The 25,945-nt window shown below is 41.1% G+C and overlaps 1 protein-coding gene across 2 annotated transcripts in view; it reads left to right on the top strand.

The window, feature by feature from the left end:
- Positions 1-25,945, top strand: part of Hsf2bp (heat shock transcription factor 2 binding protein) — a 72,259-nt gene that overhangs the window by 20,414 nt on the left and 25,900 nt on the right. For both annotated transcript variants that reach the window (XM_026410066.2, XM_026410067.2), the window contains exons 5-8: positions 842-991; positions 2,966-3,098; positions 11,825-11,942; positions 20,959-21,062. In XM_026410066.2, the coding sequence (XP_026265851.1) occupies positions 842-991; positions 2,966-3,098; positions 11,825-11,942; positions 20,959-21,062 (505 nt within the window). The remainder of the gene's footprint in view (positions 1-841; positions 992-2,965; positions 3,099-11,824; positions 11,943-20,958; positions 21,063-25,945) is intronic.

Here is a 25,945-nt window from a genome sequence, read left to right as displayed (position 1 = left end):
TTGTTGGAGAGGGCAGGAAGCCCTGCATCAGCTCAGGCCTACCCAAAGGTAAATCCTTGAGGCATGCTTATATGGTCAGGGTCCATCAGGAGGGTAGCTCCCTGTCTTTCCCTTTGAAGAGAGCCTGGCAGAGACTGGAGGGAGGGTAAGAACCATCTCCTGGTCTTTGCTGTCTTGGTACACTGCATGGTGCCAGGGTGTCTGTGGGACACCCACCTTTACTTTCCCTCCTGCGCCTGTGCTGTAGCTTTCCTGCCTGCTCTTAGCTCTGGTATTTGTTCCTTGTTTGGCTTTACAGGTGTGTATTTCATATTCACCAGCACCTTGATCATATTATCATGAGGATTTGCGGATGCGTTTGCCTGGAAGCAATCTTTTTATGGTGCTCATATTCCTCAAGTCCATTTGGGTGAATGAGTACCTTTACCTCAGTGTCTGCTCTGGCAGGTGGTATTTAGACAGTGGAGTGAGCCATTGGGAGGCAGTAGCACTCTTAATGGCAGTGGCTTGAACTTTAGGTTGCTACTTTGCTCAGGCATCCTTGTGATGCTGTTCTCATTGTGGACACTTGGGACCTGAGTTTTGCCTCCTGTTTTCACTTCTCTTAAAGCAGTTAATTCAGATCTTTGGGTTATTTATAAACGTAAATGCAGTAGTATGTTTTTTCTAGGACTGGAGGTTTATCTTTTAGACGTGGATTGCAACTCTTTCAGGACTAGTTTTCATTTGCCATTTTTTTTCTATGATTCTGCATGCATTTCTTTAAAAATATCTGTGAAGAGGAATTTTGAAGTCAAATGCTAGTGTCTGTTTTTCTGATTTTATTTTGTTGTGAATTTAGGAGAAGCTGGCTCTTCGACAGCAGCTGAATGAAGCAAAGCAGCAGCTCCTACAGCAGGCAGAATATTGTACAGAAATGGGAGCGGCCGCCTGCACCCTCCTGTGGGGTGTCTCCAGCAGCGAGGAAGTTGTCAAAGCCATTCTGGGAGGAGTAAGCATGGCCAGTGGTCGTCCGGGTATTGTTTGAATGTGCTCGTGTGACTTGGAGGAGACAGAACATTTAGAGACTGAATCTATGCTGTTGTCCGTTTGCTTTAGCTGCATCCTTAGTCATCACATACCTACTGTGTAGTGTCCCTTGTAACTTGGTCCTCTGGAGACATCTAATATGATGAAACATGATCTCTTGTCTCCTAGCACCCATGGGCATACCACTTTAGTATGGTCATTTGATATGTGAAGAGCTTAACAAGGTTAAAGTTCTTTTATGTATTTTATCTCATGGATAATGGAGTACTTAGTTTTTTGAATATTGTATATGTTAATTATGGGTGCATGTGTGTTTAGAGATTTTGTATATATTTTTTATGTATCTGTATATTGGGAAACTCCCTAGAAAGAGAATTTGAAATGGGCTTTGATGAATAAGATAGCAGAAAATGGGAAGGGCAGCTCAAGACGACAGAGCCAGTGTAATCAAAGACATGGAATCAGAAGTCTGTCTGTTGTAGGACAGTGAGGAGGTCAGTGGAGGGTAGTGGGAGATAAGGCTTTCCAGGTAGGTTGGAATGTGGTTTTGTGACCTGAGATACCAGGGTGATGAGTTTACCTTACAGGTAGGAGGACTAGGTTCTCTAAGGGTTTTGAGTATAAGAGTGATAGGACAAGAGTAGAATTTTAGGAAGATTAACTGGCAGTGAATGAAGATGGGTCAGAAGATGGAGTGGTGGAGTTTTGGATGGGACAGGAAGATTAGCATACCTACTTTGGAGGAGATAGAAAGAGTCCCAGGTGAGAACCGTGTGGTTGAGGCAGAGCTGACAGCTGAGGGAAAGAGTATAGCATGGAGCATGGGGCTAGACCTGGGGATGGATTGGGCACAGAGGGAACAAGGGTACGGGCGCCTTTGGCAGGGAACCAGAAGTGTGTTACTTAGCACTTACAGAAATAGTGGTGTTTGACTTCAGGCAGAGAGATGAGAATATATTTCAAAAAGTGTGTTGAGTATGTACGGTATGATTTCCATACCTTAAAACCCACCCATTGTGTGATTCATGGTTTTTAGAAAACTAACTTTGAGACCACCATAGTATAGCCTTAGCATATTTCTTTTAATCACCCAAGAAGTTCCTTTGGTTACCCAGGACCTTGCACATGTTGGGCAAGTGCTCTACCATTGGGGTAGATCCCCAGCCCTTTTTATTTTTTATTTTCAGACACTTTTTTTTTTTTTTTGACAGGATCTTGCTAAGTTGTCCAGGCTGGCCTCAGACTTCTGATCCTGCTGCCTCAGCCTCCTGAATAGCTGGGGATTATAGGCATGTGCCACCTTACTTGGTTTCCATTATTATTATTTTTTTAAAAAATATTTTTAGTTATAGATGGACACAAAACTTTTATTTTTATATGGTGCTGAGAATTGGACCCTCATGTGCTAGGCAAACGCTCTACCACTGAGCTATAACCCCAGCTCTCCATTATGGTTTTGAGTCAGTTGGTCTTAATTCTCTCATCATTGTGTTAACTTCCTTTATTTCATATTGATCTATAAATATCTTTCGATGAGTCTTCAGGGTTATTTTTCTTGTTTTCACTTCCCCCAAACTGTTTTCTCTGAACTTTCAATGGAGGGGTAATTTTTTTTTTTTTTTAATACAAGGGATTGAACCAGGGGCATTTTATCACTGAGTTATTTACATCCCCAGTCCCCCCCCCCTTTTTTTTTTTTAATAAATTTTGAGAGTGTCCCACTAAGTTGCCAAGGTTTGCCTTAAACTTACAATCCTGATTCAGCCTCCCGAGTTGCTGGGATTACAGGTTTGTGCCATCATTTCTGACTAGAGGGATAGACTTTTAAATATTGCTTCTATAATTAAAACTAGGGTTTTTTGTATCCTGCACTTTAAAAATGTTTGTACACTAGTATCTGGGAAAAGATGTGATACTTCCATTTCCAAAATTTCAGGATAAAGCTTTGAAGTTTTTCCGCATCACTGGCCAGACAATGGAAAGTTTTGTGAAGTCACTGGATGGGGATGTCAAGGAACTCGATTCTGATGAAAATCAGTTTGTTTTTGCTTTGGCTGGAATTGTAACAAGTAAGTGATTCTTCTCAAACATAGTGGCTGTTATGTGCAGAGGTGGTGACAGTTGGGAGTGACCTCTCTGGACGTTTTCAGATATCTTCATGGGGCCTCAGCCTGGAGAATCTGACTATAGATCTGGAGTAGGTATGAAGTGTGTATATTTTGGAAAGTCACCCTCCCAGGGGATTCTGATAAATATCAGTTATTAAGAATGATCTAAGGAAACAGAGTAGTTTGTGTGTTCTGCTTGTCATTTGTATAAATAGAAGTAAAAAAAACTAAACTAAAATGTACATTTGGCTACTTGTGTTTTGGAATTATCATCATTTAACTAATATCTAGCTGGAGTAAGGAGCCTTAAGGTGAGCTTCACTTGAGTTCTCATTTTATCACATTCCCAAAACTTAGGTTGTCTCTAGTGAAGTGCTCCTGGAAGCTCATAAACTCTGTCTTTGCCTGAGAGTTCTGGTAAAATTCCATAGCAGACTGTTCTAGGGGATTACTGTGATGAGTGATACCTGTTGTGATGCTGTGAACATTTGTGTACAAGTTTCTGTGTGGCTGTGTTTTCAGCTGTGTGTGTAGTTACCCGGCTGTGGATTAGAAGGGTCTTGTGGCAATTGTGCTTCACTTTTTGAGGTAGGTAGGAAAAGTGCCAGGCTGTTTGCCACCGTGGCTGTACTCGCCTTCTCCTGTCTACTTTCTCCATGTCTTGGGAACATCAGTCTTTTTTCAGTATGCAGGTATCTTTGTTGTGGTCATAGGTTGATTCTTTGAGCCCCATTTGGTCCTCATGCTGCTCAAACTCTAGGGAGACCATTGGGGACTGTCAGGATCCTTACCACGGTCATTGAACCTTCTAGAAGTAAGGTGAGTTTGTAGAGAGCTGATTTTCAGTTTGTGCATGATGGGCACAGTTTCCTTCTGCTTTTTCTGTGGTCAGCTGTTGGATCATCTGTCAGGAGAGGAGCTGAGCAGAAATATTTCAGACTCTAGGCAATGGAGAGGGAGCTGGCATAGGGCGGCTCTGTGGGAAGGAAGGTGTTCTGTAGCCTTGACCTGGACCATCTCACAGCTAGTCTGTTCCTGCCCCATGTGTTTCCAAGACAAGGCACTACCCTGCCCCCCTAAGCAGCATGGTGTCAGGTTTTACAGTGTGTGTTTTCTACAAGGCCTCCTCTGGGCACTGAATTGAGCCAGGGACATCACTGTGGGGCATTGTGTCATCAGTCAGGTATGCTGGGTGGGGAGAAAGTGTTGCACTGATGCACCTTCCCATGAGGAGGAGCCCCGTGTGTAGTTGATCATCAGTCAGTTGACTATAAGGAAAGGGTTGTGTATTTCCAGTTGGTCCTCCTAACAGTGATCCTGGCATGAGGACTAAAGGCTGTATTGAGGTCCACTGAGTTGCAGGTGCTCTGAGGCCAGTGACTGTGGGCCTGGGCTGCTGGATCAGAAGACGGGCTCTGATAGGTTGTGGGCCTTCCAGGACTGAATGTCTTGGATAGCCTGTCTCCTTTGGGCCCAATAATTCTGTTGGCAGGCTGTCCTATGCATTGTAAGATGTTTAGCCTTGTCCTTCACATCTGCCTATTGGAGGCCAGTAGCAAATCTCAAGGTGCAGCCACCCAAATGTCATCCCCCTGCCCATGCCGTTTTGAGAACCACTGCCCCAGCCATGGCCTGAACTCTCACGCATGTAGAGAGAGAACTTCATGGTCATCTGGGTATTGGAGGTGGTTGTTGAGAAGTCTGTTGAGATCACTGAAGGCTCTTTGGTTTCTGTGTTCTGTGGGTATGGTTCTGACATGTTAGATATTGTCTCATTATATGAGTGTTCTTGCTAGTTGAGAAGAATTTGACGTTTGTTATCTATATTATCTGTTTAGTCACAGAATTCTCTTATATGTCTTTCAGAGACCGGCTTGGATAATTGTAAACGTTGCTTAGAGTATGTTCTTCTTTCAGTTAACAGGCTGGGGCCTCTATCATGAGTTATTGTTGGTGGGACTAGGAGTTTTCATTTGGAAACTTATGTCTCCTCTTTAGTTAGCTCAGCCTTAGAGTTTTCTGGATTAGTGGAGTGACAGAGGAGATTAATACATCTTGGATCAGAGAGACCCTGTGGGGCTCCATGTGTCCTTTACATGGGCACATCTGGGCTGAAGACTTGAATGAAGTAGCTTGGATTTCTGGTGGACTAACTTTCTGGGTATTGTTGACTTTTCCATCTTTAGAGAATGGGACACCATGCTGTGTGCCATGCTGTTTCTGTAAAAAAAAAAAAAATTAGCTTCAGGTGGATGAGGAGAGGGGTAGTATTGGGGTTAGGTCTGCCTTTGAAAGGGGGATTATGAATTTGGTATTTGTTCATAGATCTTAGAAGATCTACGTCTTTGACTATTAGTGTTTTAAAATAAGTGTTGTTAGGTGGTTGCAGGACCTGGTATAAGAATTACTTTTTTTTTTTAAGCTTGTCACAGTTGGCCTAAGACTTGGATGGCTTCAGTGGTAGATGGTGTCTGAGAAGCTAAGATGAAGACTGACAGTGATTTATCTGGATGTTTTATCTAAGTGTGTAGGTTTTTCCTCATAGATATTCTGGGAGCCTGGTTAATTCCTTATTTCTTTTTTAAAAAAAATTTTTTTAGTTGTAGATGAACACGATACCTTTATTTTTTAATTTATTTTTTATGTGGTGCTGAGGATTAAACCCAGTGCCTCACACATGCAAGGAGATGACTCTACCACTGAGCTACAACCCCAGTCCTTGATTATTTCTTGAATCACATATAATATTCAGATCAACTATAAGTTGTGTATGCAACAGTTTTATGATCCTCTCAAAATTATCCTCTGTTTAATATTTTGAGACAAGGTTTCCTATGGTTTCAAACTCTTGGGCTCAAGCAATCTTCTTGTCTCAGCCTCCAGAGTTGCTGGGACTATAGGCACATGCCACCATACCCTGCTCTGCAGTACCTTTTATCTGCCATTTGCAAAATGAATCTCTGGTGAAAAAATTTTGCAGGGGTGTGTCCCAGAGAAGGAAGAAGTGTTTTTCTCATTGTGGCACTAGAATAACAATTACAGGTCAGGAAAAATGAAAGATGCTGGGAGTATTCTTATAGTGAGTGCAAGTGTAGCATTGTGGGAGAAAGTCTGAACTAATTAAAGAAGCAGGGCCTGTGCTTGCAGATAACCACAGGGACGCAGGGACTTGTGTTTGGAGGTTTTTCTTCATGTTGAGCAATAAGTTATAGCATTTGACTGGAAGCAAAGCATATCACTCACTGTATGCCTTACCATTGATTTTTCTTACTGGACTTCCTAACAGTACTTACTCTGCAGTGGAAGGTTAGATAATTGGGCAGAAGCAGATTTTGCATGTAGAACATGAGCAAGTTGTAAGAGTCGCAGGAACATCTGACAGAATCGTTTGGCTCTTGTAGACTAGTGACATCCAACAGGGGGCAGTAGACTCAACTCTTTCAGACAGCCTTCCAGTCACAGGTGTTTCTCTCTGAGCTGACTTTTTGCACAGAAGTGAGGTTACCTGTAGTGGTAGGAAAATTGAATTTGAGGAATCACTTCTCAGCAGGACCAACATTCCCTTCAACTCTAGGGGGGTTTCCTCTAAACAGTGCACAGAGGCAGAGCTCCCTGGTAGAGACTATCCACAGCCTTTGACTCTTTCCTGTTCCCCTAAGAGCTAAGTAAATGAATTGATAAGAAACTTGTCACCACCTGCTCAGGAAAATACAAAGAAACAAAAACCAAACAGCAAAAACAGGGCCAGAATGTTAATGTTAGAGAAAACATACAGAATTTTACTAATTTTTTTTTTTTTTTTTTTAAATAGAGTGTGGTGTTAGTGTTTGCATGTAAAAGAGGTTTATAGAAGATAGGTCCAGGATGAGTAGTAGCAACCCAGTAGTAGTACATTATACATGAAAATTATATTTGTATCATTATTGTTAATTTGCTTTATTGAGGTACAGTTCATATGCCATATGTGAATTGGATAATTCATGGTTAAAGTACATTATTTGAATGGCTTTTAGTATACTCATATAGTTGTGCATTCATATCACAGTTTTTTAAAACATTTTGTCATCTCAAAAGAAACCTCATTTACTTTAGTCATCACCCCATTCCTGGCATTCAGCATGGGCATCCAAAAATCAAGCTTTTTTCTCTATAGATTTGCCTGTTTTGGTTCTATAAATGAAATCATGCAGTGTGTGACCCTTCATTTGCTCTTTTTGGTCTGGCTTATTTCACTTGACAGGATATTTTTGAAGTTCATTCATATTGTAGTACATGTCGGTGCTTTCTTTCTTTTCGTGGATGAGTAATATTCCAATGAATGAGTATTCCGTATTTTGTTTGCCCGTATATCAATTGATGGACATTTGGGTTCTTTCCACTTTTCAGTTATTCTGAATAAGGATTGTACAGATATGTTTGTGCAGATTTTTGTGTGGGTATATTTTCATGTGTTTTTTCTTATTAAGTATATAGCTATGAGTGGAATTGTTGGGTCAGTTCCACTGTTTGAAGAATTGTCAGACTATTTTTCCACAGTGGCCACACCACTTTACATTCCCACCAGCAGCGTGTGTAGTCTCCAGTTTTTCCATATCCTTCCCAACATTTAGTATCTGACTTTTTGATTATTGCTATCCTAGTGGATATAAAGTGGTGTATGATTGTGGTTTTGATTTTCATAGCCATGGTGGCTGATGATGTTGAGAACATCTTCTCATGTGCTCATTGTCTATTTATAATATCTCCTGTGAGAAATATCTGTTCAACTCCATTGCTTGTTTTTAAATCAGACTATCTTTTTAATTATTGAGTTGTAAGAGCTCTGTGTATATTCTAGATATTAGTGCCTTGTTGAATATATGATTTGCAGATATTTCTCTGATTCTGTGAGTTCTTCTCACTTTCTCAAAAGTGTATTATGAAACACAAACTTTTTATTTTTGATTATATCCAGTTTATCTTTCCTTCAATTGCTCATGCTTTTGGTGTCATTAAGAAACCATTGTCACAAATGTTGTGCATCTGTGGATCTCAGTTAGGTCAGTGACTCCTGTTCCAGGTTCCACTTACTGTGGATGCAGAGATCTTGATCATGACTCTCGCAGCCTGAGTACTATGGCATTTGAGGCTACAAGCCCAGGTATCTCTAATTCAGGGAGAGACTAGAAGATGAATTCCCAGCTACCTGTACCTCTGCCGCAAGGGACTCTCTAGCTCACTGGGTTCTGTGGTAGTTGGGAAGTTAGTTCACTCTAAGAAGAGAGATAATGGCTATGGAGAGCAAGTCTCTGAAGCTGGTGGCTGCCATCAAAGGCTCCTTGGCTCAGGGCTAGTGTGCCCAGAAGGCAGAGTCAAGGGACCTTGACCCAGCCTGGCAGAAAGCAGATGCTTTACTGCAGGAAGGCCTGAAATGTCTCTAGGACACCTGGTCTTTCATTGATGTTCTTGTGGCCTCTAGGGGTGGGGCAGAGATCCATGTCCCTGGTGTTTGCCTCTGGTCCACCTTTGCACACTTCCTGACTTCTCCCCTGTCCTGCCCCTGCCTTGCCCCCTTCACTTCTCTCCAGATTTGGGAGAGGTCCTGTCTCAGGCTTTCTTTGCAAGAGGAAGCTGAGAGAGGTCGGAGTGGGTTTAGCTGTTTATAGCAACTTTGGCAGCAATTCACAATTCACAAAACATTGTTTAATTCAAGGTCATAAGGTATTACTCCTGTATTTCTTTGTAAGAATTTATTATAGTTTTAGCTATTACATTTGGGTCTTTGATACATTTTGAATTAATTTTTGTATAGTGGAGGAAGGGATCTGGCTTAGTACCTGTGCACATGCATTTGTTGAAAAGGTTATTCTTTTATCCTTTCTCCACAGAATTGTTGAGGCACCCTTGTAGAGAGTTAATTGGCCTTAAATGTAAGGTTTATCTTGGAACCTTCAATTCTGCCATTGATTGGTGTGTCTATCATTATACTAGTACTCTCTTATTATTATTATTATTATTTTAAATATTTGTTTTTTAGGTGTAGATAGAAGACACAACACAATGCCTTTGTTTTTATGTGGTGCTGAGGATCGAACCTGGGTCCCGCCCGTGCTAGGCAAGTGCTCTACCGAGGAGCCACAATCTCAGCCCCTCTCTTATTATCTTTATTGCTGAAAAGATTATTACAACCCAAAGCAAAAATATTTAACATAATACATCTCAATCTACATATCTTTTCAGTATTTATACCTTACATCAGACTCATTTTTAAAAATTATATAATCACTACAGTAATCTCTAGAAATACCTTTAAAACATTTTAATGAAAATGAATCAAGAGAAGAACATTTTAATAGAAAATCAAACCAGTTCTTTGTTTATGGTGGATGATAATAGTCAATTCTATATGTCTTGAGTTGACTCACAGGTAAATATTCCAGACAGATTAGATATTGGTAAATAAAGTGCCAGCTATGATGTAAGATAAATGTGAATTCTGACAGGTTGATGAATCTTGGTACTTACTATCTGTAGAAGTTTATTCAGATTTTATGCTTCGGTTTGTGCTTAATTATTCATATGATATAGTAAAATGCAAAATTGGTATTTGCTATTACAGTACTGGATATGATATGGGACCTCATTTGCCAGAAAGTTTGGTGTGTTGGGAGTTGTTGCCTTCTATGATAATAATTTTTTTTTTTTTTGCTCTGCTCTTTATTTTCAGTGATGAAGTAGTAGTGTTCCTGTTTTACTATTGCTATGTAACAAACCACTCCAAAATGTCAAGTCTTAACATTAACAAAATTTCTTTTACTTGATCAGAACTGGGCAGGAAAATTTACTGCTACTCTCTAATATCTAAGCCCTCAGCTGGGATGTCTCAAGCTGCTGTAGGGTGGGACAGTGAGGGCTGGTGGGTGTCTTTTTTCTCTCTAACCTGGTGGAATCTCTGGGTCACATCAGTGTCCCCTCTCTGTGTAGTCTCTTCATCATGGCAGCCCCAGGTAGTGCAGGCTCCTAGAGCAAGTGGACAAGGGACCAAGGTGGGAACATGAGGCTTCATCCTACCTAGTGATGGGTACACAGCATTAATTCTGCTGTGTTCTGTGGTTACAAATGAGTCACAGTAGAAGGGACACCTCGGCTCTTTATGTTGGGGAATGGCTTATTGCGGAGACGTCCTTGTGGGCTAGCTACTAGAGTTACGGCTGGCTGATGGTTCCTGGTGGGTTTTGATGGCAGTCTTCTGGGCTTTCCTGAATGCTGCTTCTCCTTGAAAAGTTCCTTAGATTTCCCTTCTGTATATTAATGATGCCAAATGCTTAACTGCTTCATTTTCCCTTAAAAAATATTTCTTTAGTAAAGCTGGAATGTATCACTGGCTAGATAATACAGTTGTCAGGTTAAAATGAATTAAACACAGAAGGTGAGTTTATGTCAAGGAATGGTTTTGTCCTTGATAAAGTTAGGGCTATTGTGAAGTTATGTACCAAGTGACATAGCAATTATGAGGCCAAAATGCTGGAAATACAAGGATAAATGGGAAAAATTACAGTAGATTTGGAGATTTTATATACCTCACATGGTTCTTCTCAACCCAGATAAACTAAATAAACAGGAACATGAAAAATCTGACTCTATACAGTTGATGTGGTAGCATCAATGAAATTTTATATTTTGCAGTCAGATTATGATTAATTGAAGGCAGGATAAGTATAAAATTCTTCCTCCATTTTTTATTATTCTTAGCAAACTAAAAATAGAAGAAAACTTCCTTAAACTGGTACAGGATATTTACCAGCAGCAGAGGAGACATCCCACTTAACTGTGGATCCCTAAAACATCCCATTAGAGCCAGGAGAAAGACAAGGGTGCTGCCTGGCTTCTCCCTGGCTCACTCATCCCATGTACAGCTCTTAGTCACTTTGAATCTTGCTTTATTGTCAGTCCTAACTAAAGACAACTCTTTTGCATAGGTACATCATGTACTTGGGTCACAGGTATTTGGGGATGTTGACAGGGCCAGCATTAGCCCCTGGACCCTGTGTAACGACTTGGTCTGGTCTCCATGCTGATTGGCTGGGCCTCAGGCATGAAGAAACATGCTTACTGATCACAACAGACTATAACATTTTGGAAAAATATATATTCAGAGTCAATTTTCATATTATTTTAGTTTTGTGCCATAGTTAAAATGCTCACAGGAGTAAAAGTGAATTTTAGAATGTTCAGTCTCAGGACTGTTATGAACCCCCACCTTGTGTTTAGATTTGATAGCCAGCAATCTCTGCTATGGGGCAAGGTGCTCAAGCAGTGGAGGTGTTGCTGCTCACATGGACATTGCTCCCTACTTTACTAACTCTGGTGGTTGTCCTTGGTGCTGGGATGACCGCTTTGTGAACAACAGTGGTTTTTAATGCCTCATCAGCTCTTTTCCTTAGTTCTCTTAGGAGAAAAACAGCAACAGGTCTTCCATTGGGACAGAATTTTGCAGATTCTTTTTTTTTTAAAGTTAATTTTTAAAATATTTATTTAGTTAGTTTTCTGCGGACACAACATCTTTGTTTGTATGTGGTGCTGAGGATCGAACCCCGGCCGCATGCACGCCAGGCGAGCGCACTACTGCTTGAGCCACATCCCCAGCCCGAATTTTGCAGATTCTGAAGCTTGTATGATCTTGACGCTTTGTTTCATCTCTGTTGCAGATGTTGCTGCAATAGCATGTGGTCGTGAATTCTTGGTTAATTCCAGTCGGGTGCTCTTGGACACAATGTTGCAGCTGCTGGGGGACTTGAAGCCCGGACAGTGCACCAAACTTAAAGTGTATGTAGATAATAGCTAATAATTCCTGTTGATTTTACATGTTACCTAGAATATGCTGATTTGGCCTCTCTTCAAGTAAATAGTTGATCTGGTAATCATTCTAAAAAATAGAAGAAATAAGTTACCTGGAGAATTTAAGGGGTGCACTATACTTAAGTAGTATTTTAGAAAAATAAATTAAGAAAAAGAATGTCCTCACCTTAGACATACTATCAATACTATCAAGTGACACTTCAGAGTTATATGAATGGTCTCAAAATGAACTTCAGTAGGTATTTGTTATGAAAATATCCTACTTCCAGGTACCAAAATCTGTATTTATGTTCTATTGTCTAACAAATTATGACAAAGTAAGTAGGTAAAGCAACACATATTTATTATCTCATAGTTCTGTAGGTCCGAAGTCTGAGCGGGCTTGACTGCGTTCTCTGCTTAGGGGTCTCATGGGGCTGAAATCCAGGTGGTGCCTGGCTGGATTCCTTCCAGAGGCTTGGGGAAGAATCTATTTCAGACATCTACAGGCTGCTGGCTGAATCCTACCCAGGCTGGCTGCGTTCCTTCTCTGTGGCCCCCAGCTTTGAGCCATATAACTCATTATTACCCTTACTCTTGAAGTTGCTCAGATTCCTCATTTATCCCAGCCAGATGATACTCTGCCTTTGACTGACATGTGTTTAGAGTAGGAATACCTGCATAAACCATTTTTAATTAACTTAGTCTGCTAATTAGCAACCTTAATTATACCTGCACAGCCCCTTTTGCCAGATAATTTAATATAATCTCAGGGTATGGTATATTTATAGTCCCAGGGAGGACGGGGCCATTTTAGGGTTCTGCTGGCCACACCAGCATGTACTGTTACTTAGTGGAGCTTTTATTTTGTGTGTGCTAGAGATGGAGCCCAGGGACAATTTACTACTGAGCTATGTCCCCAGTTCTTTTTATTTTTTGTTTTGAGACAGGGTTTCACCAAATTGCTAAGGCTGACTTTTTTTTTTTTTAATTTAAATTTAATGATAGCTTCTTTAAAATCTGTTTCAGATACTTCTAGCATCTCTGTCATCCTGGTTTTGGTGTCCCTCGATTGTCTTTTTCCTCTCTGAGTTTGGATCTCCCTGTTTCTGTATGCTGAGTTATTTTGCTTTCATCCTGAGCATTTGGGACATTGTGGTACGAGACTCTGGGCCTAACTTAAACCATTTAGAAAATGCAGTCACCCAGCTAGGTTTGAGTTGCAAGGTGTAGCCAAAGGCCTTTTTGTGCTGCATTCACTGACTCCTGTTTCTAAAAAGCCTTTATCTGAATATCATAAGACAAAGCAATCTTTCTAGCACCCTTGTGTGTGTGTGCTGGAGGCCCATGTGGGACCTGAAGGATGGTCCCTCTTCTCTTTGAGTCCTTTAGGGGCTGTTTTTTTTTTTGGGGGGGGGGTGCCTGTTTTTAATGAGATCCACACAAGCACATATCTTGGGGAGAGGCCAGGAGTTAAACCTTTGTGGAGTCACTTTCCTGAGCCCCTACCTCTTCACAATACCTTTTAAAACTGTGTGGTTACCTAGAACTCCCTCTTTCAGCTTTTGCCCTGCAAAGCTAGGGCTTGGTGTGCCCTGTTGTGTGTTCCTGCTGCTGCCGTCCCTGCCACTCTGCCCACAGCTGCTCAGCAGAGGGTGGGGCGCTGATCCTTCAGGGATGGGAAGAGTCCCCTTCTGCTGAGTGGGTTGCCTGGGGGCTCCCACTGCTATCACAAGGCTGATAGCAGACCCCTTTCTCTTTCCTCTGGCCTGAATCAGGGACTTTGTCCTGCTGCACTATGGGGCAGTGCTGCTGCTGGGTTTGGGGCCAGAGTCCAGGCCAGGGCAGCTGCTGTTTTTTTGAGCCTTCAAATTCTTTTTCCCCAATCTTTCTTTTACTGTTTACTTTTCAGAGACCTCAAGTAGCTGCTCCATGTGTTCTGTTCAGAATTTGTAGCTACATTCAGTAGAAACAAGTGAGCTTATGCCATGCTGTTTGGATCAGACTTCAGTTAATTTATTGTTTTGTGTAACACATCTATGCACATGAGCAATATGTGTACTACAGTATAGCACATACGTATGTATAGTTTTGTTTTGGGGATAGTTTTACAAATGGCCCGTGGATCTAGTTTATCTCATTTAGGTATCTAATGTCATACCAAAGCAAAGATAACATTTGGGTCATCCTTTCCCTGACTGAAGGGCATTCGGTGTTCTCAGGTTTTACTCTGCATCTGGAATGCTGCACCCTTGGCAGGTATCTCCTGGCTAACCTGTGTGAGTCCAAGGGTTTTCTTAGAAGTGTAGTATTTGAAAGGCAGAACATTCCCTTCTTCAGTACTGTGCAATGCTGTCTGTGTGCATACTTCCACCTGCAGTGTGTCTGCCCCGTGTCCTTGTCACTGCTACATTGTTGTATCCCATAAAGAGTATTTATGTTGTCTGTCATACTGTCTCCTGCCTCTTCCCTGTCAGTGAGAGTCCTTCCCTGAGTCACCTGCCCATGCCCTCTGTCCATTTCCTGTTGTGTCTCATGTTCATAATTATATGCTGCAGTTCCTGGTTCTGGATGCTGATCCCTTCCTTGCCTTCTTTGCTTCTGTGGTCTCTACAGGGTCTATGTTGAGGGGCCCTCCTGCAGCTTCAAGGATAGGCTTTGTGTCAGGGTTGGGTCCTTGCTAGCCTCTGGGGTCTAGTCCTTGGAGTTCTGTGTCTTTGGGTTCTAGTAAGCTCCTGTCGATTGCAGTGGGCTTGGGAGGAATTGCCTGCCAAGCCATTTACTTCCTTTCTCAGCAGCCTGCCAGTGTGGTATGCAGATGATTAGCCTCTAGTAGCTTGGGGTCTTGGCAGCCTATCCTGTGACATCTTCCTGCTAGTGGTTGGCTGCCTCCTGATCTGTGCTTTGATTGGTTGCCTCTCTCTTTTCCAGGGTGTCTCTTCTCCTGACCATCATCTGCACTGCTGACCCCCTACCTTGAGCCCTCTGGAACAGGACCTTTGCTGTGCTGTAAATAAGCGGCTTTACTGGGCCTCTCCTGCCTTGCCTAAACTGAAGCTTACTCTGCTCCACTCCTTTTTAGCAGCTGGTGCCTCAGACTGAGATGGAGTTAGCTTTCTGTAGTTGCTGGCTTTCTAAAGGCCATCTGTCTTCTACTCATAAAAAAATTCTCCTCCCAAATTCAAGCAACCAGTTATCTGCACATTCATTCTTTCTTCAAAGTTTATTTTTATTTTTTATGGGTGCATTATATGTACCAGTGGGATTCATTATGCCATATTTGTATAAATGCATAACATAATGAGATGAATTTCATCCCCCAGTACCTTCCACATCCACATCCTTTCTCATCACTGTCCTTTTCTTTTTTTCTTTTTTAATATTTTTTTTTTTTGGTTGTTGATGGACTTTTTTTATTCATTTATTTATATGCGCTGCTGAGAATCGAACCCAGTGCCTCACACATGTAAGGCAGGCTCTCTACCACTGAGCCACAACCCCAGCCCTCATCACTGTTCTTTTCTGACCATCAAAGCACTTCCCTTCTTTTATAAAGGATTGACTTATTAGTTTCCTCCTCCTCGATTCCATCTCCAGTTGCTGGAACATCCTGGGGGATGATTCCTTTAGCAATCTGACTCCAAGTCTCTTGCCTTCTTTGGTTCCCCAGATTTGATGTGGTCTTTACTGTTGTTGGTGCTCTTGTGCCCTAGCTGCCCTGAGGTAGTCAACACTGCTGTGTGTTCAGCCTGCCCCTCAGTCCCTCTGCCTCCTCATCACACCATCTACCCCTGTGCATGCATCCCATCTCTACACAGGTTCAACCTTAAGCCAGGTCAGTCATCTACTTTCTCCTTCCCTATCACTAGGACTGCTATGTGATGCTTTAAGAAGGTCCCCAAATGTGTGGATTTGTGTTATTTCACCCTCTGCTGGGGCTCAGCACTTTTTGGATCCTGTTTTGTTCTTACTATTGTTTCTGCAGGGTCAAGGCAGACTTGGGGCACTCTGGGTGAGCTCCAATTCATCTCTGCTACATCTTCTTCATAGATGGGTGTCAAATGCATGCAGAGAACAGAGAGTGTGAGTGTGGGCTGACTCACCCTGGTGGCTTCCTCCCTTGTGCCCACCTACCCTCTCTCTTCTCTCTTGTGTCAGGAGAAGTATGTGGAGCATGTATATGTTTGTGAACAGCTCTCCCTCCCTGCTTTTAGTTGGCTGTCCTCTGGGGTTGTGTTCAAGTCAGCATGTTCAGGTCTCTTTCCACTGGCTTTTCTGAGGCCTTTTCAAAACCTCCCTGTTGTGTTATGACGACCCATCAGCATGCTGGGGTCCACATCAAACTGTCTGCAGAGAAAAGTCCAAGGAATTCCCAGAGAGAAGAGGTCGGTATTAGTTGAAGATGCTTCTAGAAGTGTTTCTTCAAAATGCCCTAGGGAGTGGCAGTATTATGGAAGCAGTCATGGAGAGGCAGATACAAAGCCCATGCCTTTCCGTGTCCAGTGTGTTTTGCTTCTACCTCATGCCTTGCCATTCTGGGCAGCACTGCTGTGTTTTTGCACAGTTCTCTGTCCTCAGGCTTGATACTCAGGGAGGGCCTGGGAGTGCAGTGTGATCAGTGAGGTCAGCTGCTCACTCAGTCCTCACACCTGAGGACCAAGAATCCCCCCTGTCCAGGCTGCTGGTGTAGCTTTGTCTTCTCTGTTTTATGGGTTATGGTCACCCATGTTTGCTGTCTGTCAAAAGCTGTCCAAAATCTCTCTGTGCCTTTTGGTATTCTTACCCTCCTTTATGCAAGGACTGATTTGACGCCAATTGAAAAGAATCTTTAAATATGATTGTTTCTCCAAAGAATTTTAGTAAACACATCAGTAATCCTGAAAGGAAAAGAAGTCTGTTAATGTCTCAATACAAGAAGGGTGGTTTGGATGGCAGTCTCTTTTGACTTGGCAGGTAGAAACTTGATGCATTATTTACAGACATTTTTTGTTACATTGAAAGTGTCATATAGAGAAAGCACATGCACAAAAAACACATTCTGGGTTTGTGTTCTGCCAGCTTCTTTGTGACCTAGAGGTTAGTGGTCTTCTGAGAGGTATGACCTGATGATGTGGGGTCTCAGGTGGTACTATGTTTGCCTCAGTTACATTTGTTCCACTTTAGCTTCTTAAGATTGATGAGTTTTGATCAGATATGAAATTTTAAAGACATTTGTCATTTTGTGAGTTGGTTTTCGCACCCTAAAGCTAAATGACAATGGAGCTGAACTTACTTTCTGAGGTTTGCCTCATGTTACAGTTATCACCAGATAATAACTCTGCCTTTTGACCTCTAGAGAAGATTGATTTGTCTGTTTTCATACTGTAAATCAGAAATGAGCAGTTTTTTTTCTGTAAAGGGTTAGATAAAAAATATCTTGGGCTTTGTGGGCCTTTTGGTCTCTGGTGCAGTATCTTTGACCTGCTGTTGTAGCCTGCCATGAACCATACTTTTGCCTTTGTGGACCTCCAGCTGTGTTTATGATCTGAAGTAGGGGCCTTTCCCTTCTTGGAATTACTGCTTAGAGATCTCAGAAAATTAGTCACAGTGCCAAATTCTCCTCATGAGCGCTTCATCTGAGCAGCCCTTAATACTGCCTCAAGTTAGTTAGTAAATTAGTTACTAGTGAGTAACTTTGGGTTACCTATAAAAATCATCAGTGAGACCTGAAGCGGGGACTTCCAGAGGGCTGAGGGTCCTCACATCTTGAGGACTGAGAATCCCCTCCTCTAGGCTGCTGGTATAGCTTTGTCTTTTCTGTTGATTGTGGCTGTTGACTTTGAAAATGGAAGTGGGGTGGGGGGAGAGAAGGGTGCCTTGTCTGTGCATCGAGCCTGCTGAGTCTCTTGGTCAGCGGTGCTGATTCACTGTCTGGTACTGAGCTGGGGATTTACTGTGTCCTGTCTTAGTGTACTTGTCTGTGAGATGGTAAAAATAAGTAATGAGCTTGCTTCTGACAAACCGAGTTTAGTGGGGAAACTAAACACCTTAGCAAAAGACTCAACTTTTCTGTGGCATGCAGTTCACTTACTTAGTCTCTTATTAGAAGACTGGATCAGTATTACTGATTTCCTGGCATGGTACTGTTATCAATTCCATCTTTATTTGAAAATTTGCTATAGTCTTTGTTATGGAATTTTTGCATTAATTTTGATTTTTTTTTTTGGAGGTATTGGGGATTGAACTTAGGGGTGATTAACTACTAAGCCATATCCCTAGTCCTTTTGATTTAAAAAAATTTTTTTTAGATGTTGAGGGACCTTTATTTTATCCATTTATTTATATGCAGTGTTGAGAATTGAACTCGGTGCCTCACACATGCTGGGCAAGTGCTGTACCACTGAACCACAACCCCAGACCCCTTTTGACTTTTTTTTTTAATATTTATTTTTTTTAGTTGTAGTTGGACACAATGCCTTTATTTTATTGATTTACTTTTATGTGGTGCTTAGGATCAAACCCAGGGCCTTTCATGTGCTAGATGAGCACACTACTGCTGAGCCACCCTAGCCCTCCTTTTGATTTTTTGAGACAGGGTCTCACTAAGTTGATCAGGCTGGCCTCCAATTTGTGATCATTGTGTCTCAGCCCTCCTGCGTCACGGGGATTACAGACATGTACTACCACATCTGGCACATTAATTTGGATTTAAAAAAAATAATGAATTATTTTATCTTAAAAAAACATGGCCACTGAATATGTTTCTCAGTGCCTTAAATTTGTGCCCAAAGTAAGTGCCTTCCTTTTCCACTTCCTAGTTGTCTCTGCCAGGTACATTTTTGATGGTCTGTGTATTAAACATTGTGGGGACTCTGGGCTCTGCTGTCTTTTTCTCAGATAAAGAGAATTGATGCTTGTCCTGGTGGGCCGTTAGCTTTGCCCAGAGATCAGTGGACTTACTCTCCCCTTTGGCTTCTGAGAGTCTGCAGTACATGCTCAGTTGGTAGAGTGACTGCCTTGTATGCACAAAGCCCTGGGTTCAATCCCTAGCAGCATACACACATACACACACATACACACACCCACACACACAAGAAAGATCATTGATTTAGTGTCTCATCTAGTGTAATAGTCACTCATCTGTGCCTTTTACTAGGAATATCCCATTGACATTTGCAGCTAGTGAGATTCTTGGGTTTATGTTTATTTTGTCCATGTTTTGTTTCTGTTTATTATGACTTTTTTTCTGAGTTCTTTTTCTAATCTCTCCAACCCCTTATCCCCTTCCTCCCACTTTCCTTCTTCCTTTTTTCTTCTGTGGAATTCACTGAGATCTTTTTTGATGTCCATTATCTTTCCAAGGATCTTGAAAGTTATCTCTCTCTTTTTTTTTTTTTTTAGTGATAAGCCCTTTAAAATTGTGCTTTGTTACACACCTGAAAGCATTAATGCCTCTCTCCTGTCCTGGTCGATGCTTTTCCTTATAGCTCACAGAGATCTTCTGAGATCATTTTCTTAGTTTCTGAAGTCTGTTCTTCAAATTCTTTTAGTTCAGGTTTGTTGGTGGTAACATCTCTGAGGTTTTCTTTGGTAATATTTTTACTTAACCTCATTTGCTGAAACTGCTTTTGGTGGGTTTACAATTCTAAATCTGCTGTAAGTGCCTCTGTACTTGGAAGCTGTGCTCTTCCTGTCTTTGGTTCCCGTTTTTTGTTGTCAAGAGCCCAGCTTCAGTGCACTTGCCCCATTGTAGGTGATGTGTCTTTTCTCTGGCTGCTATAAAATCTTTGGTGATCTGAGGTTGAATTGTGATGTTTAGGTTTGCATTTATGTTTGTCTGTGAAATTTTTTGTGTGCCTTTTGAATCTGAGGGTTTAGATTTGCTTGTTTCTGGATGAGTTTTTGCCTTTATCTTTCTGAAACAAACTTTTTCCTCTCCCATTCTTTCTGTTCTTTCTTTTCAGAATCCTAATTGGAAGAATGTTGAACATTTTCACTGTCCTGTCATCCACCTTTTTTTCTACCATGTTTTTGGTTTAATATTTTCTAAGTGTCCAGTTACCCTTGAGTTTTGCAGTTTTATAATTCATTTCTGTGTTATTTTTTTGATTGCTCAGTCATTCATAATAGTAGCCCTAGCTTCTTGTTCATGTTTTAATTTCTTTTCTTTTTTTTTTGGTATCAGGGATTGAACTCAGAGGTACTCAACCACTGAGCCCCATCCCAGCCCTATTTTGTATTTTATTTAGAAACAGGGTCTCACTGAGTTGCTTAGTGCCTTGCCATTGCAGAGCTGGCTTTGAACTCGTGATCCTCCTGCTTTAGCCTCCCGAGCTGCTGGGATTACAGGTGTGCACCATCACACCCATCGATGTTTTAATTTCTTTTCATTGTTTTCATGTATGAAACATCTGTTTTCTGTTTTGCATTTGATACTTGCAGGAGCTGAGAACTTTTTTGTTCTGGTTGTCAGTGGGTCCTTTTGCTGGCTGTTACTTGTAGTGTCTTGTTTTTTTCACAAGTTTTGCTGTGGTATGTGTTATGGGGATTCTGTGAAGACCAGGTGGAAGCTGACCTGGCTGCCTGATGCCAGGCTTCATAGTCAATGAATGGGAAGATGCTGTTAGATATCAGATGGCTGTATTGAACTTAGAGGTGCAACACACTTATGACTTGAGAGTTACCTCTATACAAATGCAGGTTTGGTACTAAGAGAGTGAGCAATCAAGAAATATGGCGTGTGAGGTTTCTCATGGAATCCTCTCTGCCTTGTTTCTCTTGGCAATGTGAGCCTATAGGAGATGGTGGTGTGGCGTCATTGCTGAAGGTGCCCACTTCACATAGACGAGTAGTGCTTCCTGTATTTTAAACTTAATATATGCCCTATCCAGGTGGTGGAGTTGGGCATCTGAGATGGGAGAAAGTCTCTGGGTATGTTCAGGCCCTCTGGAATAGGAGACAGAGTTAGAGTGAGATACAATGTGGGTTTACCTGCATGTCAACACCGTTTTCTTTTGCATTTCAGGTTAATGTTGATGTCCCTGTACAATGTGAGCATCAATTTGAAAGGCTTGAAATACATCAGTGAGAGCCCTGGATTCATTCCTTTGCTCTGGTGGCTTTTGAATGGTAAGTGGTGGTCAGCTTTTTGCACAGTTGTGTGCTCTGCTTCTGCAGGGGAGGGCGTATCAGTGTATTAGAAACTAGAAGTGATTATCTCAGGGCATTAGTTCTTTAACAAATGACTGCAAACTTAAGAAAATTCATTGGTGTGCTAAGTGGTTTTTAGTGCTGATTCTCAAGTGTTCCTTTTGATTTAGTTGGGATGTGTTGTGAGCTATGATACAGAGAAGATTATTATATAAAATAGCATACACCTTCCCTTTCTCTCCGAGTAAAACAGTATTGTATGTGGTATCTGCAGCAGGAGAAGTCCTGTCATTATAAAGAATTTGGGAAAAGAGAAATTGGAGAAATATTGCAACTCTGAAGTTATATCTATCTATGTGTATGTGTCTGTTCAGATTTTCTTTAGGGCTGGGGGTGTGGTTTATGCAAAAAAAAACTTGACTTTCCTTGTTGTTTCATAATTCAAATCTATTTTTGAGCTTCACTTCTACTTGGTGGTGACTACTTACTTTTTCTAATAGGTTTATCAGGGCATGATTGGCATGCAGAAATTCCCATACATTAAAAGTTGAACAATTGATAAATTTTGATACAAATAGTTACCCATGAAATCATGACCATAGTCAAGGTAATGCAAATCCATTACCCTTGAAAGGCACTTTGGGCACTCTGTGCCCCCTTCCTTCCAGAGAGCCATTTACTTTCTGCACTGTAGTTTTGTTTTTATTTTCCATGCTTTTAAATAAATAGAATCATAGTTTGTATTCTTTTCTGCCAGCTTCTTTCACTCAGCATGATTATTTTGAGACCCACCCATGTTTTTATGTGCGTTAATAGTTCATTACTTATTACTAAGTAGTATGTCTTATGAAGATGTATCATGGTGTATTTATTCGGCTGCTGTTTGTTGGATATTTGGGTCATCTCCATCTTTGGGCTATTGCAGATACAGCTACTGTGAGCATTCTTTCATGGGTCTTTGAATGGCCATGTACTTTTATTTCTCTTGGGTAAATATTTAGGGAGTAAAGTGGCTGAGTTGTATGATAGGTGAATGTTAATTTTTCTCTTTTTGTTTTTTATTTTTGTGGTGCTGGGGTTGGAATCTAGAGCCTTGGACATGCTAAGCAAGTGCTCTACCACTGAGCTACACCCCCAGCCCTGTCTGTCAGTTTTTTGTGAAACTAGCAAATTGTCTTCCAGAGTGACTAAACCATTCTAGTTTAGCATATCCTCACCAGTGCTTGGTCCAGTCCTCTTGTTCAGTTGTGTTCAGTCAGTGTATTCAGTAGTGAAGTAGAGTACTACAGTGGATACTCTGCTGTGGTTAGCATGCATTTTTGTTGTCACTAATGGTGTCAAGCATTTTTTTTCACTGTGGTTCTTTGCCATTTGTATAGGTTTTGCTGCTGCTACTTTTTTCTTTTCTTTTTTTTTTTTTTCCTTTTTTGGCAGTGCTGGGGACAGAACCCAGACCTAAAAAATGCTAGGCAAGTGCTCTTCTGCTGAGCTACATCCCCAGCCCCATGTATCTTCTTTGATGAAATGTCTATTCCTGTCTTTTGCCATTATTTATTTTTTTTATTTAACACTATTATTAGGCTGGGGATGTGGCTCAAGCGGTAGTGCGCTTGCCTGGCATGCATGCGGCCCGGGTTCGATCCTCAGCACCACATACAAACAACCATGTTGTGTCCGCCAAAAACTGAAAAATAAATATTAAATAATTCTCTCTCCTCCTTCTCTCTCTCTCTCTCTAAAAAAAAAAAAAAAAAACAAAAAAACACTATTATTTATATAACCATTATTTATTTATTTTTATTTAATGTTATTTCTTTTTTTTTAAAACACTTATTTTTTAGCTGTAGGTGGACACAATGCCTTTATTTTATTTTTATTGGTGCTGAAGATTGAACCCAGTGCCTCACGCATGCTAGGCGAGCTCTCTTGCTCTGAGCCATAACCCCAGTCCCTGGGTTATTTCTTGTTATCAAGAATTCTTGGCATGTTTTATATATGAGTCTTTGTCAGGTATGTAGTAAAACACATTTTCTCACAGTTTATGGCATGCCTTTTATTCTCTTAATGAGCATTTCTAAAGAGCAAAATCAATTTTGATTTTGGTAAAATTTAATATATCTTCTTTCTCTTCTAGGAATCATGGTTTTGGTGTAGAATGCATTGCCCAAATCAAGATTGCAAGGGTTTTCTAATGGGTTTCTTCTAATAGTTTTCTGGTTTTACATTTTACATTGTGTATAGGACCTATTTTGATATTTGTGTGTGGTGTCTTGTGCATAAGGCTTTCTTAGCTTCCTGAGCACCTTTGGATTGAACTGTGAACTGCCTTTACCTCTGTGTTGAGAGTCAACTATTCATACACAGGAGGGGCTGTTGATAGACTAACTTCTGTTCCATTGATCCAGTTCCATATCGTTATGCTATTACCACACTATATAATAGTCTTGATAGCTTTGTAATAAATGTTAAGTCAGGTAGTGTAAATCCTCCAGATTTGTTATTCTTCAAAGTTATTTTGGTTATTTGTAAGCCCTTAGCCTTTCCATATGAATTTGAGAATGAGTTTGTCATACTCTACCAAAAATGTTCCTGGAGTTTTTATTGTGATGGTGTTGGATCTATAGTTCTATTAGGGAAGAATTTTAACAGCAACAGTATCGGTCTTAATGTGAGAGAAAATAACTGCCAACCTGAATTTTACCTTCCCTTTTCCCATACGTTTCAAGGGTAAGGGTGAAATGAAGGTGTTTCAGGCAAATAAAACCAAGAGCATTGTTACCTATAACCCCCCACCCCCACCCCAGTGGGCAGTTCTAAGGACATGCTTCTGGAGGAGTGCGGTTAGAAAGAGGACAGGATGCACATCATGGTCAGAGAGCATCTTCTAAAAGACAGCTGTGGAAGCACAGTGGGAGCCAAAACCAGCAGAGTGGGAGCATCCACAGAGGAGCACTCTGAGGTCTGTGGAGCAGGAATGCAAGACACTACTTGTGGGCTTTTGACATTCGCAGGTTGAATGGAGATGATACAAAAAAGGGCACATTCCTGTACCATTTTGTAGGCCAAAATGGAATGTGAAAATAACTTAAAGGATGATAAGCAGAGTGCTGCACATGGGATTACAACCTCAGGTTTTTATTTTTTATTTTATTTATTTATTTGGTACCAGAGTTTGAATCCAGGGACACTTAACCACTGAGCCACATCCCCAGACCTTTTTATTTTTTATTTTGAGGCAGGGTGTCTCTAAGTTTCGTAGGGCCCGGCTAACATGCTGAGGCTGGCCTTGAATTTTAATCCTCCTGCTTCAGCCTGGAACTGCTGGGATCACAGGTGTGCACCACCACACCTATACCTCAGCTTTTTTTTTTTTTTTTTTTGAGGTTTATAACATATGTGTGACTCAAGGGCACTCGACCACTGAGACACATCCCCAGCCCTATTTTTTTGTATTTTATTTAGAGACAGGGTTTCACTGAATTATTTAGTGCCTTGCTTTTGCTGAGGCTGTCTTTGAACTCATGATCTCCTGCCTCAGCTTCCTGAGCCACTGGGATTACAGGCAAGTACCACTGTGCCCCGATGAACCTCCTCTTTTTAATTGTAGTAATATGTAATGTGATTGGCAACACAGTTGGGTTTAACCTTATCTTGCTGCTTGCTTTCTTGCTGTCCTCTCTGTTCTTTGTTTCCCTTCCCCCCTTAATTCCAGCTTTTTCCTGCATTAACTTAAGTATTATTTTGTGATTTCACCTGATTAGCTTTGTCCCCTTTCCTCATAGTGGTGTAGGCTGGAGAGTACATTTAGCTGCTTTCTGTGCAGACGCACCTCTTGCTGTTGGCCATTGTATGGTCTTCCATCTTTTCACTGTTATTGTCACATATATGTTGTAAACCTCAAAATGCACTTTTTTTTTTTTTTGCTTTAAAGAACTGCTTTTGGGTTGGGGATGTGGCTCAAGTGGGAGCGCACTTGCCTAGCATGCGTGAGGCACTGGGTTCTAATCTCAGCACCACATAAGTGTGAAATAAAGATACTGTGTCCACCTAAAACTAAAGAAGTAAATATTAAAAAAAAAAGAACTGCTTGTTTTTGGATGCATCATGCATAAATGGGGTATAGCTTTTCATTCTTCTGGTTGTACATGATGTAGAGTTACACAGGATGTGTAATCATATAAGCACATAGGGTAATAATGTCCGATTCATTCTACTATCATTTCTACCCCCAATACACCCTCCCCTTCCTTCACTCCCCTCTGCCTAATCCAGAGTACCTCTATTCTTTCCTGCCCTCCCATTGTGAATTAGAATCTGCATATCAGAGAAAACATTAGGCCTTTGGTTCTTTGGGATTGGCTTATTTTGCTTAGCATAGTATTCTCTAATTCCATCCATTTACTGGCAAATGCCATAATTTCATTCTTATTTAAGGCTGAGTAATAATCCATTGTGTATGTACACCACAATTTCTTTATCCATTCATCTGTTGAAGGGCATCTAGATTGATTCCATAGTTTAGCTATTGTAAATTGAGCTGCTATAAATATTGATGTGGCTACGTCACTTTAATATGCTGTTTTAAGTCCTTTGAGTATAAACTGAGGAGTGGGATAACTGAGTCAACTGGTGGTTCCATTCCAGATAATCTGGTGAATCTCCAGACTGCTTTCCAGAGTGGTTGCACCGATTTGAAGTCCCACCTGCAATGTATAAGTGTACCCTTTTCCCCACATCCTTGCCAATATTTTTTGTTGCTTGTATTCTTAATACATTCTAACTGAGTGAGATAGAATTTCAGTCTAGTTTTGGTTTACATTTCTCTAATTACTAGAGATGGTAAACATTTTTTGGGGTGTTTG

The sequence above is a fragment of the Urocitellus parryii genome, chromosome 2 (genome assembly GCF_045843805.1).
Source record: "Urocitellus parryii isolate mUroPar1 chromosome 2, mUroPar1.hap1, whole genome shotgun sequence".
Classification (NCBI taxonomy): domain Eukaryota; kingdom Metazoa; phylum Chordata; class Mammalia; order Rodentia; family Sciuridae; genus Urocitellus; species Urocitellus parryii.
Note: the sequence above shows the minus strand (reverse complement) of the source record. Positions and strands in the feature narration are given on the sequence as shown.